Source organism: Cebus imitator, unplaced genomic scaffold, assembly GCF_001604975.1.
Source record: "Cebus imitator isolate Cc_AM_T3 unplaced genomic scaffold, Cebus_imitator-1.0 Scaffold260, whole genome shotgun sequence".
NCBI classification, from domain to species: domain Eukaryota; kingdom Metazoa; phylum Chordata; class Mammalia; order Primates; family Cebidae; genus Cebus; species Cebus imitator.
Window position 1 is genome coordinate 704,000 of NW_016107575.1, and position 18,056 is coordinate 722,055.

Here is an 18,056-nt window from a genome sequence, read left to right on the forward strand (position 1 = left end):
GGGTTTCACCATGTTGACCAGGATGGTCTCGATCTCTTGACCTCGTGATCCACCCGCCTCGGCCTCCCAAAGTGCTGGGATTACAGGCTTGAGCCACCGCGCCCGGCCTTTTCCTCAATGTTTTTTGAAAGGCGCATGTGACCTTGTTTGCCTTGATCTTCAGGTCACATGCTCCTGTCATGTACTCTCGTAGCACTGTGCACCATCCCTTCACGGCACAGATCAGTGTGGTCATTAAACATCTATTTCTATTATTTCCTGATTGATGTCTGCCTCATCCACTCTTCTTTTTTTTTTTTTTTTTTTTTTTTTTGTATCCCTCTTTTTTTTTTTTTTTTTTTTGAGATGGAGTCTCGCTCTGTCACTCAGGCTAGAGTGCAATGGCACAATCTCAGCTCACTGCAATCTCCGCCAACCAGATTCAAGCGTTTCTCCTGCCTCAGCCTCCCAAGTAGCTAGGATTACAGGCATGTGCCACCATGCCCAGCTAATTTTTGTATTTTTGTTAGAGATGGGGTTTCACCATATTGGTCAGGATGGTCTCGATCTCTTGACCTTGTGATCTGCCCTCCTCCGCCGCCCAAAGTGCTGGGATTACAGGCATGAGCCACTGCGCCCAGCCCTCACTGCTCTCTCAGCTTTGTCAGGGTGGGGGCTGTGCTATTCTGGCTCATTGTTGAACCCACTGGTGCCAAACACAGAGTAAGTGCTTAATACACATTCATTAAAGCACTGACAGAAGGAATGCTGTGTTTTCATACATACCAGAACAGCTAATATAAATTCCTGGCACCTGCCCCAGGTAAAATTAAGCCAAGCATTGCTGGGAATGTAAAATTTTGCAGCTCCTGTGGAAGACAGATGACAACTCCTCAAAAAATTAAACATAGGATTACCATACGATCCAGCGGTTCTCACTTCGGGGTGTATACTCTAATAACTGAAAACAGGGTCTCGAAGAGATTATTTGTCCACCCAAATTCATAGCTGCCTTATTCACAACAGCCCAAACACAGGAGTGACCCAAGGGTCTGTCCACTGACCAATAAACAAATAAGCAAAATGTGGTACATACAGGCAATGGAATATTATTCAGCCATCAAAAGGAAGGGAATTCTGATACAGGCTACAATATGGATGAGCCTTGAGGACATGATGCTAAGTGAAAGAAGCCAGTCACAAAAAGACAAATACTGTGTGATTCCACTTGTATGAGTTACTTAGAGTAATCCAAACCAGAGAAAGAGAATGTAGCATGGTGGCTGCCAGGGCCTGTGGGCGGGGGAGATGAGGAATTAGTGTTTAGAGGGGTTTAGAGTTTCAGCTGTACAAGATGAAAAGAGCTCAGGAGATGAATGGTGGTGATGGGTGCTCAACATTATGAATGTATTTAACACCAATGAGCTGTACACTTAAAATGACTAGCATGGGCCGGGTGCAGTGGCTCACGCCTGTAATCCCAGCACTTTGGAAGGCTAAGAAAGGATGACCACTTGAGGCCAGAGGTCTGAGACCGGTCTGGCCAACATAGTGAGACTCTGTCTCTCTCTTTCTTTCTTTTTTTTTTGAGATGGAGTTTTGCTCTTGTTGCCCAGACTGGAGTGCAATGGCATTATCTTGGTTCACCGCAACCTTCAGCTCCTGGGTTCAAGCCATTCTCCTGCCTCAGCTTCCTGAGTAGCTGGGACTACAGGCATGAGCCACCACACTCGGCTAATTTTGTATTTTTAGTAGAGACGGGGTTTCTCCATTTTGGTCAGGCTGGTCTCAAACTCCTGACCTCAGGTGATCTGCCCGCCTCCACTCCCCAAAGTGCTGGGATTACAAGCATGAGCCACCGCACCCAGCCATCCCTATCTCTTAAAAAAAAAAAAAAATTTGTTTTAAGCTGGGCATGGTGGCACGTGCCTGTAGCTACCCAGGAGGCTGAGGCAGGAGGATTGCCTGAGCCCAGGAGTTAGAGGCTGCATGAAGTTATGGTTATGCTACTCCTCTGCACCTTATTGACTTCTTTGATAAGGGTTGGACTCAATCATTAAGCTTCATTCCAGTACTAGGATTCTGTGGTCTAGAAAGATCTATGTCCCAAGGCCGGGTGCGGTGGCTCATGCCTGTAATCCCAGCACTTTGGGAGGCCGAGGCGGGTGGATCACAAGGTCAAGAGATCGAGACCATCCTGGTCAACACGGTGAAACCCCGTCTCTACTAAAAATACAAAAAATTAGCTGGGCATGGTGGCGCATGCCTGTAATCCCAGCTACTCAGGAGGCTGAGGCAGGAGAATTGCCTGAACCCAGGAGGCAGAGGTTGCGGTGAGCCGAGATCACGCCATTGCACTCCAGCCTGGGTAACAAGAGCGAAACTCCGTTTCAAAAAAAAAAAAAGATCTATGTCCCCCTAGACTGGTCACCCCTTTCTCACCTGGGTATGGCTCAGCAGGGGGAGGGTAGCGTGGTAGGCTGAGCAGAAAGCCTGGCTGGCTTCCCAGCCCTGCGCTTCCGCAGAGAGGTAGTAACAGTGCTCCTCAGACAATACCCAGCCTGGGGGGCATGGCTGGCATCTGGTTCCTGCAAGCACAGAGACCGCTGGTGAGCCGCAGGGTAAACTGCATTAAATAAACAAAGCCTGGCTGCTGCCTCAACTAAAGGGGCATGAAACTGGCAAACCTCAGGGTGGGCAGGGCTCCAGGGAGGCTGTATAGTCTGTGCAGTGCACAAAGTCCCTGGGGCGGTGCCTGGCGTCTGATCTCTTATCAGGACACAAGCTGTGTCCAATGGGAGGAAGGCTCCAATTTTCCTTTGCTCATCAAGCCCCAGGTCTTCGCGTTGCATCTCTCAGTGTCTCTTTCTAATTCTAAGGTGTTATAAGGGCTGGAAACCCAGTCCCAGTAGTGAAACAGCAGGGAGAGGGGAGGAGGACTGCAGAGGACACCATACCTGCTCTTGAGGCCAGGACCACAATGACAACCCCAGAGACTGCCAGGAGCACAGCCATGACCGCCAGGGCCCGGTGCAGGGACTTCATGTACACGGACAGCCCTAGGACGGGGGCAAACAGGACAGATGGGTTAGCGGAGACCATCCCAACCAACCCAACTCAGAACCGCAGACACAACACACCAGCATCGCACCCACCTTGCGCCAGCACCCGCCGCTTCACCCTGGGATGCCAATATAAACCACAACATTTAGGTTCCAACTTTATATTCAGGAGAAAGAAGCCAGATTTTCTTTTCTTTTCTCTTCTTTCTTTTTTTGATGGAGTCTTGCTCTGTTGCCTAGGCTGGAGTACAATCTCGGCTCACTCTAACCTCTGCTTCCCAGGTTCAAGCAATTCTCCTGCCTCAGCCTCCCGAGTAGCGGAGATTACAGGTGCATGCCACCATGCCTGGCTAATTTTTATATTTTTTTAGTAGAGACAGTGTTTCACCATGTTGGCCAGGATGGTCTTGAACTTCTGACCTTGTGATCCACCCACGCTGGCCTCCGAAAGTGCTGGGAGGTGTGAGCTACCGCACCCGGCCACCAGATATTCTTAAATACTTAGAAGGCTTAAGATTCTAGGCCGGGTGTGGGGGCTCACTCCTATAATCCCAAAACTTTGAGAAGCTGGGGTAGGAGAACTGCTTGAGTCTAGGAGTTCGAGACAAGCCCAGGCAACATGGTGAGACCCTGTCTTTATTTGTTTTTTTGTCTGTTTATTTTTGAGATGGAGTTTTGCTCTTGTTGCCTAGGCTGGAGGGCAATGGTGCGATATTGGCTTACTGCAACCTCCGCCTCCCTGGTTCAAGCAATTCTTCTGCCTCAGCCTCCTGAGTAGCTGGAATTACAGGCATGCACCACCACGCCTGGCTAATTTTGTGTTTTTAGTAGAGATAGGGTTTCTCCATGTTGGTCAGGCTGGTCTTGAACTCCTGACCTCAGGTGATCCACCTGCCTCAGCCTCCCAAAGTGCTGGGATTATAGGCATGAGCCACTGAGCTTGGCCGAGACTCTGTCTTTACAAAAAGTAAAAATGTAGCCAGGCATGGTAGCATGCACCTGTAGTCCCAGCAACTTGAGAGGCTGAGGTGGGAGGATTACTTGGGCATTGGAGGTCAAGGCTGCTGTGAGCCACAGTCGTGCCACTGCACTCCAGCCTGGGGGACAGTGTAAGATCCTGTCTCAAAACAAACAGATTCTATATAAGAAAGGGAACACATAATTGGCCAATAACCATTTATGAAGCACTTAATGACATGACATACAGAAAATAGGGTAAGACCCTGTACTCAAGGAGCTAACAGGTAGGCAAAGGGACCGGGGGATAAAACTACCAACAAGAGAGGAGTGAGGGCTGTCTTGGAGCTTGGCGGGCCTGGCTTACAGCACCACATGGCTGGAAGTTGTCGGCAGTAGTGTTCCTGATGCTTCAAAACCAAGTGGACCAGATGGCCGGACTGCGGCCGCCGAAAGACAACAAGGAGCAGAGACGGGAGAGCCCTCCAGGAGGGAGAATGGCGAAGCCAAAGGCTCAGAGACGGAACACACTGAAATGCCACATTTAACCCTGCCCTGTTAATGGAGTAACCAGGGAGGCCAGAAACGAGAACTTGGAGAAGAAAAGAATGGCTTCAAATGCTTAATTACAGCCATGGCCAGCTACAAACATTCAACCTAGAAATTCACACCCATCTGAAGTAACTGAGCATTCCTGAATTTGACCTTGGTGATGACACTGAAGTGTAAAATCAACTATAGCAAAAAGATAACTCTCTTCTCCCAGAAACCCTGCAGCAAGAGGCCCTAGAATTCTCTCACATCTCAGGGACGACAGCCAGCAATGACCACATCATCAATGTGAGGGTTGTAAGCACAAAATCATCATATTGGCCAACACCTGGAGAAGAAAAGGATAATAAACCTAACCATCACCAAAGTCAATATCATTATGGTGGCTGAACACTAAATTTAGCTCTACCTTTTATACAACAAAGCAGTAAAGAAATACAGTTGGTCACAAACACCTCACACACTTAATTCCAAGGAGGACTCACCTTAATTCCAAGCTGTTGAGTTTAGAAATGGCCCCCCCACAGAACTACCTGTCCTCTCAAACTACCAAAGGAAAGTCCCCACCCCACCTTGCTTTTTAAAGGAGCAATTCTGTTTTATTAATTTTTTTTCTTTTTTGTAGAGACAGGATTTGACCATGTTGCCCAGGCTAATCTTGAACTCCTGGACTCAGGAAATTCTCTCTTCTAGGCCTCCCAAAGTGTTGGGATTATAGGCATGAGCCACTGCACTTGGCCAAAAAAGGAATTCTTTTTTTTCTTTTTTCTTTTTTGAGATGGAGTCTCCCTCTACTGCCCAGGCTGAAGTGCAGTTATGGGATCTTGGCTCACTGCAACCTCCACCTCCCAGGTTCAAGTGGATTTGCCTGCCTCAGTCTTCCAGTAGCTGGAATTACAGGTGCTGCCACCACGCCCAGCTAATTTTTGTATTTTTAGTAGAGACGGGATTTCACCATGTTAGCCAGGATGGTCTTGATCTCCTGACCTCATGATCCACCCACCTCGGCTTCCCAAAGTGTTGAAATTACAGGTGTGAGCCGTGAGCCACTGTGCCTGGCCAAAAAAGGAATTCTTAATTACTCAAGTAATGGAATTACACTCTCCTTGTAAAAACCTGAAAATACAGATGAAGCTACAGTCTCTCTTAGATATGTTGGGATGGGAGAATCACTTGAGTCTAGGAGTTCAAGACCAGATATGGTAGAATGAAAGAAGAAGAAGAAAAAAGAAAAAACTAAAAAAGAAAAAAAAATTGAGTCTCAGCTGCACACGGTGGCTCATGCCTGTAATCCCCGCACTTTGGGTGGCCAAGGCAGGTGGATCACTTGAGGTCAGGAGTTCCAGATCAGCCTGGCCAATATGGTGAAACTCAGTTTCTACTAAAAATACAAAAATTAGCTAGGCCTGGTGACATGCGCCTCTAATCCCAGCTACTTGGGAGGCTGAGGCATGAGAATCAGCCTTGAACCCGGGAGGCAGAGGCTGCAGTGAGCTGAGATCGTACCATTGCACTAGGAAATCAAGGTTCTTTAGCCCTTGGTTTAAATCTTTAATCTTTAACCCGTAAATCTTTAACTGGATTTCCATATTTCCTGGAAGGCAAAAAGCAAAGAGCCAAGCATCGGCATCCATCCGGCATCTTCCCATCCCGCCCACTCTCCCCTACAGCCCCGGCCATCGGCATCATCTCTAGAGCACTGTTTCAATGAGGTAATGCTCCCTCATCATCCAGTCCCAGAACCTACTAGACACGCGACCCTGTTGACCACACTCTTCTGGAAACTCTCTCCCTTTTTTGGCTGGGCGTGGTGGCTCACGTCTGTAATCCTAGCACTTCGGGAGGCTAAGGTGGGAAGATTACTTGAAGTCAGGAGTTTTGAGACCAGCTGGCCAACGTGGTGAAACCCCATCTCTATTAAAAATACAAAAAATTAGCCGGACGTGGTGGCGCAAGCCTGCAGTCCCAGCTACTTGGGAGGTTGAGGCAGGAGAATCTCTTGAACCCGGATGGTGAAGGCTGCAGTAAGCCGAGATCGCGCTACTGCATTCCAGCCTGGGCAACAAGAGCGAACCTTCGTTTAATTAAAAAAAAACAGTGGCTTTCCCATGACCCCAACGTCACCAGACTCCTTTGCAGGAATTTGGCACTAGATCTGGGACAGCCAGAGCTGAGAGTTGTCAGAGGTCCTAGTGGGGCAGCTCCCTGGAGAGAAAGCCCAGTAATTCCTGCTCTGGGCCCAAGGGTTTGTCTGGGGAGTTGCTTTTATTCTTTTATCGCAAACAATGTGAATTACGGTTACATAGACAGGAATGTTATTGATTGTAAGCCCGAGAGGCCAGATGGGTAGGGGCATCGGGACAGTCGACTTGGGTCCCTTACTGGGTCCGATGTCCAGTGGTCCAGGGCTGGGCGGGTGTGGGGGCTTCCGCCACATCCATCCGACCTGGAGGCGCCGGCTGCCGGCGCAGGTGAACACTCACCCAAGTGCGTTACGGCCCGGGGCAGCTTCTTGTCGCGGTCCAACCCCGCGCAGGGCAGCAGCGCCGCACCCTCCTTCTCCAGCCCCAGCTCCTTGCAGCGGCAGCACGTGGGGGAGCTCGGGGAGCCGGCGCTTCCCTCGGCGGGAGTGCTCTCCGTCCGGGCTGCAGCCAGTGGCGAACCGCGGCCCCATGTGCAGCCCGGGGACGGTGCGCGCTGCAGGAGCTGGTGCGCGGGGGCCGCGCTGCGGGAGAAGGCGGGGGACTCGGGCACCGGCACCTTGAGGAAGCGCGTGGAGGGCCGGGGAGAGGGCGTGCGGCTGCCGCTGGCCGCGCCCACGGGCTTCACGAGCACGTCCACCTGCAGCTCTATGGGCGCCCAGGCTCCGGGCGCAGGCTGAGCCCCGGGCGCCTCGCTATTCTGGGACGGCTCGGCCGCGGCGGGGCCCGGCGACGGCGGCTCGGGGCAGGCGGACCCCAGGCGACCAAAGGCGCCGTAGCCCAGGCTGAGCGGCGGCACGCGCAGGGGCCCGGGGAGAGGCGACGGCAGCTGCTTCTCGCTCGAGGGCTCTCGGCCCGCGCCCGCCGCCTCCTCCACTGCCCCGGCTGGAGTCAGGCTGCTTTCGCGACCCTCAGGTTGTCGCATCTCCGCGGGGACCTGCGGCTGCTCCAGCCCGGGGAGCAGGCTTCCCACGGGCTCCATTGGGAGTTCGGCCCCGGCTTGGCTTTCGGGTGCAGCGTCCTTGGCCCGCTCCATCCCGCGCGCCCCGCACCCGGAGACGCTGAGGAGCGCACCTGGGCCCAAGTGCAGAGGGGCTTCACTCTCCTGCGTCTGGATTGGTCCAGCCGCGTCTCCCACGTGGTCAGGCTACGCCCTTCCCCGAAGGGTCCCGCTCTGATTGGCTGAGGCTGCCGTTCTGCTGCCGCGCCGCCTTCCGGACACCTGCCCAGCCTCTCCTGGGAAGGGCGGCGGGGCAAGGCGAGGGTTGCAGGCGGGGCAAGGCGAGGGTTGCAGGGTGGGCAGCAGCTCTAGGGGGAGAAAAGCAGAACTGCGAGCGGAGGCTCGTGGGAGAGAACCTGGAGCCCGCCTGACCCTTCCCTCTTCTTTGTCTCTGACCCCACCCATTTTCCCCTCCAGCCTGTTGCCTGGGTGTTATGTTTTGGGAGTTATAGTTTAGGCAGGGAAAGATTGACTAAGCCTGTCTGGATCCTGGGACCTCAGAGAAATCAGAACCCAAAGGAATTGGGGCGGCCTGTGGGAAAGTAGCCCGGTTGGTTGTCCTAACAATCCGGTAGGGTTTCGAAAGAACGCTCCACCACACCTGGGAGGACTTTCCCACGGCAAAAGTGCCAGCAACAGTGACTCTGGAGGCCTGACTCCTACTAGCCTAATGTATTAAAGAGTGAGGAATGAATAGGCATGAAAATGTGTATTTTCAGGAGGAGGAGAGCCTGGTAGCCTGGTGTGGTCGGGTTCCCAGTCGGAGCCAGTGATACAAAGACCGTTTTAAAAATACAGATACCTGGGAGTGTGGGTGTGGGGACAGGATACCTGGCTGGGATCCACAGACCACACAGATTATTATAAGGGGATAAGGCCTCTGGTATTTTTAAGTGCCCCCAGGATGGGGTTGCCAGATAAAATGCAGGCCACTGAGTTAAATTTGAATTTCGGTTAAACAAGGGATAGTTTCTAGCACAGTAGTCCTCCTTTATCCATTGGGATAGTTCCCTATGGATTCCACGAGACCCTGAGTATCCTTCCCATACCTCCTCCACTTTTTGCTTTATCATTTAAGACCCTGGAGCTTTGCGTAGTGGCAGTATCGTAGCCGATGAGGTTTATCTGAGGCACGATTATTGCTAATTGAAAACTTTTCCCAATACCCTCCCCACCCCCCCCACCCCCCGTGACGACCTGCAACATAGTCGGCATTGGCAATTTTTGACAGTTTCTATGGAGACTGAATATGTTAAAAAAAAAAAAAAAAAAAAAAAAAAAAAAAACTCTGGGCCCAGTGCGGTGACTTATACCTGTAATCCCAGCACTTTGGGAAGCCAAGGCAGGAGGACCACTTGAGTCCAGGAGTTTGAATCTGGGCAGCAAGGGAGACTTTGTCCCTACTAAAAATGCAGAAACTTAGCTGGGTGCAGTGGCATGAGCCTGCGGTCCCAGCTACTTGGGAGGCTGAGGCGAGAGGATTGCTTGAGCCTGGGAGTTTGAGGCTGCAGTGAGCAGTGATTGTGCCATTACACTCCAGCCTGGGCAATAGAGTGAGACCCTGTCTCAGAAGAAGAAACGAAGGAGAGAGAGAGACAGTAAGGGAGAGAGAAGGAAAGGGAGAGAGGAGGGAAGGGAAGGGGAAAGGAGTGGGGAGGAGATGGGGGAGGGGATGGGAAGGGGATTGGGGAATGGATGGGGAAGGGAGGGGAAGGGAGGGGAAGGAAGAGGAGGGGAGGGGAGGGAAGGGGAGAGGACAGGAGGGGAGGAGACAGGAGGGGAGGAGACAGGAGGGGAGGGAAGGGAGACTCTGCAAGTGGCTGAAAACCCAAGTCCCATTGGGCTCCACGTTTCTCTTGAGGTGAGGGCCAGGATTCCATGCAGTCTCTCTGTACCTCCTGTGACACAGCACATCAGCCTGGCACCACAAGGCCATTACAACTTCTAAAGTGGGACATCCTAAGATAGGTGAATTACCCAAATGTTTCAAGGGGGTTCAGATGCTAGCTGGTGAAAAAGAACAAATATCTACTGTCATCTTTCTTTTTCATCCTTCTCTCACTTTCCCTCACTTTAAAATCCTGTTTTCTGCTTGCAACAGCAATACATGCCTGCAATACAAAATTATTACAGAAATGCATACTGTAGAAAATAAAGGTCCCCTGTTTTTTATGCCCCAGAGATTTCTGTTATTAACATTTTGGTATGCAGTCTTCAAGATTTTTAAACAAATGTATACAGTAACCTGTACTGTTATTATATATACAAATATCTTTATTTTTAAAACATCACTCATATTAAATGTTTTCCTGCGTGTAATTTATTTAAGAAGTCTCCTATTGATGGACATTTGAGTTGTTTCCATTTGGGTGACGTAATTACTGCAATGCTGAACATGATATAGATATAATTCAGTGAGAATCCTTGTATATATTGTTTTTTAAAATTACATCTCTGGTAATATCTTCAGAATAGAATCATTGAAATGAAATTGCTGAGCCAAAGGGTGGTCAGAGTTTTGGATATGATGGGTACTGCTAAATTACCCACATGAGGCTCAACAGAGAAAGGATGAGAGGGCTGTTCCTGTGGCTGCACCTGCACTTCATATCATCAGTCTTCTCGGTCCTTACCGAATCTGATGGGCAAAGATATTGAGTTTCAGCTTGCATTTCTTTAACTATGAATGAAGTTGAACATCTTTTTATTTGTTAATTGTGCTACTGAGAAGTGTCTTGGACACTGTCGGGGGCTGGGTAAAATACCACTGAAATTTCCTCTATCCTCCCTACCACTGAAAGTTCCAGATCACTGGCTGGTTCCAGAAAGTGGCCCTGTAGGAATCCTTGTCATCTTTTCCTGACTCACGCCATGAAGTTCACTGGTCAAGGGTGGCTGATGGTATCTGGTTTGTCTGAGCAGACTGAAGAGTTCTACAAGCATAAATTAAACTGCAGCTTAATTCGCCAGAGAGGAGGCAAACAGTCCCACTCCTGGTTCTTGGCTGATGTCATCCCCATGGCATGCTGGCCCCTCTAGGGGATCTAGAGACACAGATGAGGAGGGAGAGGGGTTTCCGCACAACCAACTCCCTGGCACAGCCCGTCCCCAGCTCACATTCCACCTGCTCAGAGGCTCAGAGGGTACCCAAGCCAGTGTGACATCCCCCCAACCCACCTAAGCCCCCATCTTGGTCTCTCCCCGTCAGGTGTCTTCCAGCACTCTGCACTGTCTGTGCTCAACACGTGCACATGGTGGTCTCATCCTTTAATGCTTGTCTCTGGCCCCAAGAAATCCTCACTGCACCCCCAGATCAGTATCTGAAACACCCATCCCTGGTTCTTGGCTGACGTCTCCAATAGTAGCTTAGTGAATATTTATGCTGAATGGGGCACTGTACAGAGTGCTTCACATACCTTGGCTCTCTTTCCCCCCAATCTTTAGTTGACATATTTTAAACACTAAGAAACGTGGAAAGAATACATGGTGATCGTGTGAACGCCCTCCACCTTGATTCAACAGTTAGCATTTCACGTGTCGTTCTTGTCTTTCTTTCCATCTCTGTGCAGACATTCTCTCAGCTGTTATGGAACCATCTGAGTGTGAGCTGCTGGCCTCAAGAAACCTCACCCTTCAATATTTCAGCATGCATTTGCAAGAATACACGTGTTTTCCATAAGTACAATGCCATTCTCACATCAAAGAAATTAACAGTAGCTCTGAGCTAGGTGATATTCTAGAAACCAAATTTAAATTTTCCTAATTTTTTCCCCAACCAAGTTCCCATCAGGGTTCACATTTTACATTCGGCTGTTAGGTCCATTTGCTCTTTATAATAACTGAAATCCCTACTTCACAGGTGAAAAAACAGATTCAGAGAGGTTGAGGAACTCGTGCAGGGTTGGATGTTTCCTAAGTGGGAAAGCCAGCATGTCCTTGGGCATCTCTGGTCCCCAAACACATCTTTTCTCCCCTTTTGCTGCTTTATGCTCCCCTAGTCCTCCTGGTTTCATCCCCAGTCTCTCGCTGATTGGGTCCATGCCAGTCATGGGCTGGGGCAGAGGTGTGGATGTTGATCCCATTACTCAGCAGACTAAGCCTTGCTTTCCAGTTACTTCAGCCACACCACACCTGACCCCCATCCCCAGTAACTTTCTGAGACATCAGCCATCCATTGGGAGTGAAGAGGCAGCCTCGTTTTAGTGGAGGATCCATCTGCCGCTGGGCGAGGCAGAGGACAGAGAGCTAGACAGCGCTAGGGGAGGAACAAAAGGTGGCTTTAGGTCAAGAGTGTGGGTGAGGCAGGGACTGAGAAAACATTCCACCTGGATGCATGCGAGCTTATCCCGGGAGAACTGGAGAAGAGCCATGACCCAGCAGAAAAACAGCTCCCTGAGTCATCTGCATGTGGAAACAAAGACGCTCCCTTGAGGTGGAGGTTGCTATGAGACCAGATTGTGCCATCGCACTCCAGCCTGGGCAACGAGAGCGAAACTCCATCTAAAAAAAACAAAAAACAAAAAACGACAGATCATGTGGTCAGGAATTCGAGACCAGCCTGACCAACATGGTGGAACACCGTCTCTACTAAAAATACAAAAATTAGCCAGATGTGGTGGTGTGTGCCTGTAATCCCAGCTACTCAGGAGGCTGTGGCAAGGGAATCGCTTGAACCCGGGAGGCAAAGGTTGTAGTGAGCCAAGATCGCGCCATTGCACTCCAGCCTGGGTGACGACAGAGTGATATGCTGTTTCAAAAAAATAACAAAGACCCTCCCTTTTAAGAGCTCCATCCACAGATTCCTTGCCTGTCAAATGTAGCACTTGTGGGATTGTAATTGTGAGGACAGACAGCCGTGACTCAGGGATATGGAGGACAGACCTAGCTCTCCTCTGGATTAGTGTCCCCAGCCTTAGCTGACTTTGCTGAGTCTGGGGCTCAACACTTGGAAAGACCTAGATGGGAGCAGGTAGAAGGACCAGGAGACCCAGGGAGCAATGGAGTAGGGCTGGGCCTGGGGACACGAGACCAGGAGAAGCAGCGCCTACCTCCTGGCATCCCAGGTGTGTAAAAGACTTTTCCCCAGGCTCTGTGGGACTCCTGTACCAGAGACTGGGATAGCAAAGGGAAGAGACACAAGTGCCCGGGAGCACATTGGTGAAGAGGTCCCAGATTTAAGGATAATGTTACCCTCTTCCCCTCTGAGCAAAATCAGCCCATTATGAATGAGATTTGCTAGTCTGAGAGTCTTGAGGTCTAGGTATCCCCCAAATCAAATCAGGCCTTGCAAAAATCTAACTAAAGGGTCTTGAATACACCACCAGGAAGTCATACCTAAATGTAGGAAATTGTTGTCTAATCAAATATATTAACAGCTATGTGTTAATATGTGTTTTAAGACAAAAGTGGTAATTATGTAATTAGGAAAAAAAGCCATGAAGCAATCGTTTTCAGGGAAAAGTGGAAAGGTGTGGAGAAAAGAGTATAATATAAAAAAAGGCCTCCCAAATACAAGAATCTGGCGAGTTTCTCTAGCACTGCCCAAGATAGAGAGACACCAGATATTCCGATTCCCTGAGATGCAGGGGACCCATGTCTGCCCCATGCCACCCCCTGCCAGGATCCTAATGCTGAGGCCCTAAACCAATATGGGAAGGACAGCTGGCCTGGGAGGTATCAGGGGTTCTTCACCACTAATGTGCAGGTGGCTGGGAGTCGCTCCTCAGCTTCTGTCTTAGTCCATTTTCTGTTGCTATAGCAGAATACCTGAGACTGAGTAATTCATAAAGAAAAGAAAGGCCAGGTGCAGTGGTTCACATCTGTAATTCCAGCATTTTGGGAGGCCAGGGTGGCTAGTTCACTTGAGGTCAGGAGTTTGAGACCAGCCTGGCCAATATGGTGAAACCCCATCTCTACTAAAAAATACAAAAATTATACGATGTGGTGGCATGCACCTGTAATCCCAGCTCCTCAGGAGGCTGAGGCAGGAGAATCACTTGAACCCAGGAGGAAGAGGTTACAGTGAGCTGAGGTCACGCCATTGCACTCAAGCCTGGGCAACAGAGTGAGACTCTGTCTCAAAAAAATAAAAAATAAAAATAAAGAAAATAAATTATTTCTTATAGTTCTAGACTGGGAAGTCCAAGGGCATGGTAGCAGCTTCTGGTAAAGGCTTTCATGTTGCATCATAACATGGAAGAAAAGGGGAAGGGCAAGTGAGTGTGATAATTTACCCATTTATGCTCCCAAGAGAGGCACTGATTTCACTTAGATCACCTTACATATATACCCAAATACAAGATCATTCATGTAAGTTGGGGGAGATGCTGTCGGCATGGCTTCTCCTTCTACCTGTAGGAAGTTTTCTGAAGGGAAGAAAGAGCCATAATTAGGCAGAACAGGAACTGGAGAAATCACAATAGATAAGGTGACCCTAGCTGTGAGGCTGAGGCCCCTAGAGGTGACCTAATCACCTTGTACTAACCTCACATCCCAACACTGCCACACTGGGGGACCACATTTCCAACACATGAATTCTGGTGCATACACTCAACACACAGCAGCTTCCCTGTGTAACCCCTGACCGCAGGGCCGGCCTGCCCACGTTCTGGACTTCGTTTCCCGCCAGACTTTCCTTATGTCAGCCTCACTCTGAAGCTTGGCCCAGTTGTCTATCCCAACATGGTTCCTGGCCACTCCCTTCCCTTTTTCCCTCTTATTTAAACCTGAATTCTTTAACCTGTTGTGAAAACCTGCCATTGAAAACCATCCCCTCCACCCACTTAGATGGGATCCCGGCTGCTTGGTCTAGAGTTGACTGTTCTCTTGTAGCCTCAGTGCTGCTGCCTCACCACGAGTGCTTCTCAACACTCAGGTATGAGAAATGATCCTTATTTCCCTGAGTTACATTATATCCAGCTCCAGCCCTCACTTATCAAGATATATGAGAACTTCACTATGTGTCCATTCTGGGGCCCCCTCTTCCCAAGAGATTAAACAAGGACCCCAGGGCTCATTAACGTCCTGAAAAAGGACGCTCATTCTTGGGCTGCGGGTCAGCATTTTGCTGCTGCTTTTGCCTGATGTAGATGTAGCCTCTGGGCATTGGTCTTTCACTCTTTAGGATGTTGATCCCCTTGCCCTTTATGTGGCATTCGCAGCCATTGCGCCTGCCCATGCTTTCAGAGCCACCCTACAGGCAGCTTTCGCTCACACCCTCCCCAGGCTGGGGACCTGCCGCCTCCCCAGGCCCTCTGGAAACACCTGTCCCATCAGCCTCCTCCATCCTTGGGCTATTCTTAGCTCTCAGTCTGTGGAGGCTTCCTCGATTCCAAACCTCCTGTGTTATTATTATTTTATGAGTCTAGGCTTTTAAAAACAAAACACTCAACTCTCCCCTGGGGCTAGGCACACTTCCATTTTCAGGATTAAAAAGTCCAACTGCCCTTTTCAGAGGAGGAAGCAGAAAATCTCTTTTTGGGTAATGACTCAATAGGAAAGTTAAAGGCTAATTTTAAACCCAGACTCTTTCTACCCATCAGCGGGGTGTTTTTGTCACCGCTCTCAGGAGCAGAGGTCATTCACATCTGGACTAGGTGAGTGGCACCCTCTGGGGCTAAGCAGCCCACAGCCTGCTCTGCTGAATGCACAGCCCTGGTGAAAAGCCCCTCTTACAGAGCCTTTGCCCTGGCCCCAATGGGTTACTAGACTACAGAGGAAGATGTGGGGGTCTCCTCGCAAGACCCTGACTACCCACTTTGGCCCGACTGTGTGGAGCTCAGTGAGGGCAGAGATTGAGTTCATTTCAAACCCACCAGATTCTGGTTCCACCTGGAGAGTGGTCCACCCAGGGAAGTCAGGCCACTGCAGCAAGGCTGGATGCCAGGCTGGATTGCAGGGCTGGAGGCAGCGAGCAGCCTGGGCTGCACAGGATTCAAGGGTAGACGCAAAGCCTCAGCAGCCCCACGGCCCACTGGGGGTTGGCTTTGCCTGACCGTCTCTTAGGCCCTGGAGTGGGCGCTATCGGGACTGAACTGGCTTGGCTGCCTCTGCCTGTCCTGGGTCTGAGGTCCACCGCCCCGCCAGGCCCAGGTGCATCTCGGTCCTGTCTTGCTTCTGTGACAGCTCCCTCTTACCTGCCTTCACCTGTTCTTCCCATCTCCTCTGCCCACCTCTGGACAGGAGGGGCTGCTTCCTGAGAGCTGTTGGATACTGGGAGGATCCTAACACCCAAGGACTTGCCCATGTGAAACAGAGGAGGGGTCGCACCTGACCACTGTGCCTCTCCAAGGGCACTCACACACCCCAAAATGGAGTAGTCCTAGGGATTCCCCACACCTTGCTCCCAAATTGTAGTCACTCCATCCTGCAGGGCCTGATACCAATCAGCACACTTCAAGGCCAGATCTTCCTTTGGGCCTTAATCCAAACCACATGTCCCTTTTCTCTAGGGGCTCAGGGTCACACCCCACCTCCCACCACACATCCAGCCCTCAGTGGCCCTATTGACCCCAAACTGGCAATGGCAGGGGGAACCCCCAGCCGGGACTTGCTACCCATGAGCATTTTGTGCCAACCTCTTCTGTACCTGTTGGGACCACCCTCAAGGGTGCAAATCAACTGTGGCCCAGAAAAGGCCTGAAATCCCCTCATTCCCCTGCAAGTGGGAGTTGTGAGGACAGACCCTCCTTGGCCCAGGTTAGTAACTTTGGCAATAACCATGGCCTTTAAGGGAGATTGGGGCACCCCACAACACTACAACACACCAACACTAACATCCATGCACACGGCTTGGCTGGGAAGGAGGATTTCATGATGGCATCACTCGGGGTTGTGTCAGACACGTGCTTTTCAAGCAGCGAGAATATCTGGTCAGATATCTGCACAGTCCTCTGTGGTACAAGCATAACATGATCACCAGCCTGTCAAATACGAGGAGCCAGGTGGCTGGAGGAAGATGGTCACAGCCCACAAAGAGGCTTTTCTCCGCAGAGTGAAAGCTGCATTCATCAGTTACAGAAGAATAAATGTCTGATGAGCCTCGGGCTTCAAGGGAAATCTACTTCAGAAAATAGTTTAGGCTGAGCGTGGTGGCTCATGCCTGTAATTCTAGCACTCTGAGAGGCCAAGGCAGGTGGGTCACTTGAGGTCAGGAGTTTGAGACCAGCCTGACCAACATGGTGAAAATCCGTCTCTACTAAAAATATAAAAAAATTAGCCAGATGTGGTGTGGATGCCTATAATCTCAGCTACGCAGGAGGATGAGGCAGGAGAATCACTTTAACTGGGGAGGTAGAGGTCACAGTGAGTCGACATTATACCACTGCACTCCAGCCTGGGTGACACAGAGAGACTCCATGTCAAAAAACAAAAAAAACAAAAACAAACAAACAAACAAACAAACAAAAAAATACCAAACTCAAAAAAAAAGAAACAGTTTAAATGACTTGCTAAAATTTCCTAATTTCATTCTATAAAAGTTGGTATCTGGTTGTCCTTTTCTGAATGCAAAGTGAGAACTCTCCATACCATAGACAGCATGACTATGATCCAGATTTTGCTGCCATGAACATGTGTCCCAAAATGCCTACTCAGTTTTTCAGAATGCAGAGTTTCACTTTGCTGAATTCTAAGCAGGTAGAAATATTTTAATGGGTGAGAGGTTTCCACATTGCCCAGGCCGGTCTTGAATGCGCAGCCTCGCCTCCTCATGTGCCAGGACAACTGGCTTGAGGTAGAAGAACTTTAAGAGTGAAGAGTAGAGGAAGATCAGGGTCAGATGAATGGGAGAATGAAAGAGAGAGTTGGACCAGTTTCGGTCCTAATCATAAACATCTTGAAGCAGGGTGCAGTGGCTCACGTCTGTAATCCCAGTACTTTGAGGGTCTGTGGTGGGTGCATCACTTGAGCACAGGAGTTTGAGACCAGCCTGGGCAACACGGTGAAACCCCATCTCTATTAAAAATACAAACATTTCTGGGTGTGGTGGTGCACCACCTGTAATCCTAGCTACTCAGGAGGCTGAGGCAGGAGAATCGTTTGAACCCCCCAGGAGGTAGAAGTTGCAGTGAGCTGAGATCACACCACTGCACTCCAGCCTGGGTGACAGAGTGAGACCCCATTTCAAAAAAATAATAATAAAAATAAAAAAAATTAACATCGTGAGTGCATCAGCCAAGTGGAAATTGTCAGCCATCACTTAGCTACTTAGCTCTGGCTGAAGTGAACAAAAACCTTCTATAGATGTGACCTTTTTTTTTTTTTTGAGACAGAGTCTCACTCTGTTGCCCAGGCTGGAGTGAACTG

The 18,056-nt window shown here is 49.9% G+C and overlaps 1 protein-coding gene and 1 pseudogene across 1 annotated transcript in view; one reads left to right on the top strand and one right to left on the bottom strand.

The window, feature by feature from the left end:
- Window positions 1–7,844, bottom strand: part of KLRG2 (killer cell lectin like receptor G2) — a 19,973-nt gene extending 12,129 nt beyond the window's left edge. The window contains exons 1-3 of the mRNA XM_017499744.2: window positions 7,034–7,844; window positions 2,937–3,038; window positions 2,422–2,567 (exon numbers count right to left, since the gene is read on the bottom strand). Of these exons, the coding sequence (XP_017355233.1) occupies window positions 2,422–2,567; window positions 2,937–3,038; window positions 7,034–7,787 (1,002 nt within the window). The 5' untranslated portion in view covers window positions 7,788–7,844. The remainder of the gene's footprint in view (window positions 1–2,421; window positions 2,568–2,936; window positions 3,039–7,033) is intronic.
- Window positions 7,845–8,836: 992 nt separating this feature from the next.
- LOC119467117 lies at window positions 8,837–8,994 on the top strand (annotated as a pseudogene).
- The last annotated feature ends 9,062 nt before the right edge of the window (window positions 8,995–18,056 follow it).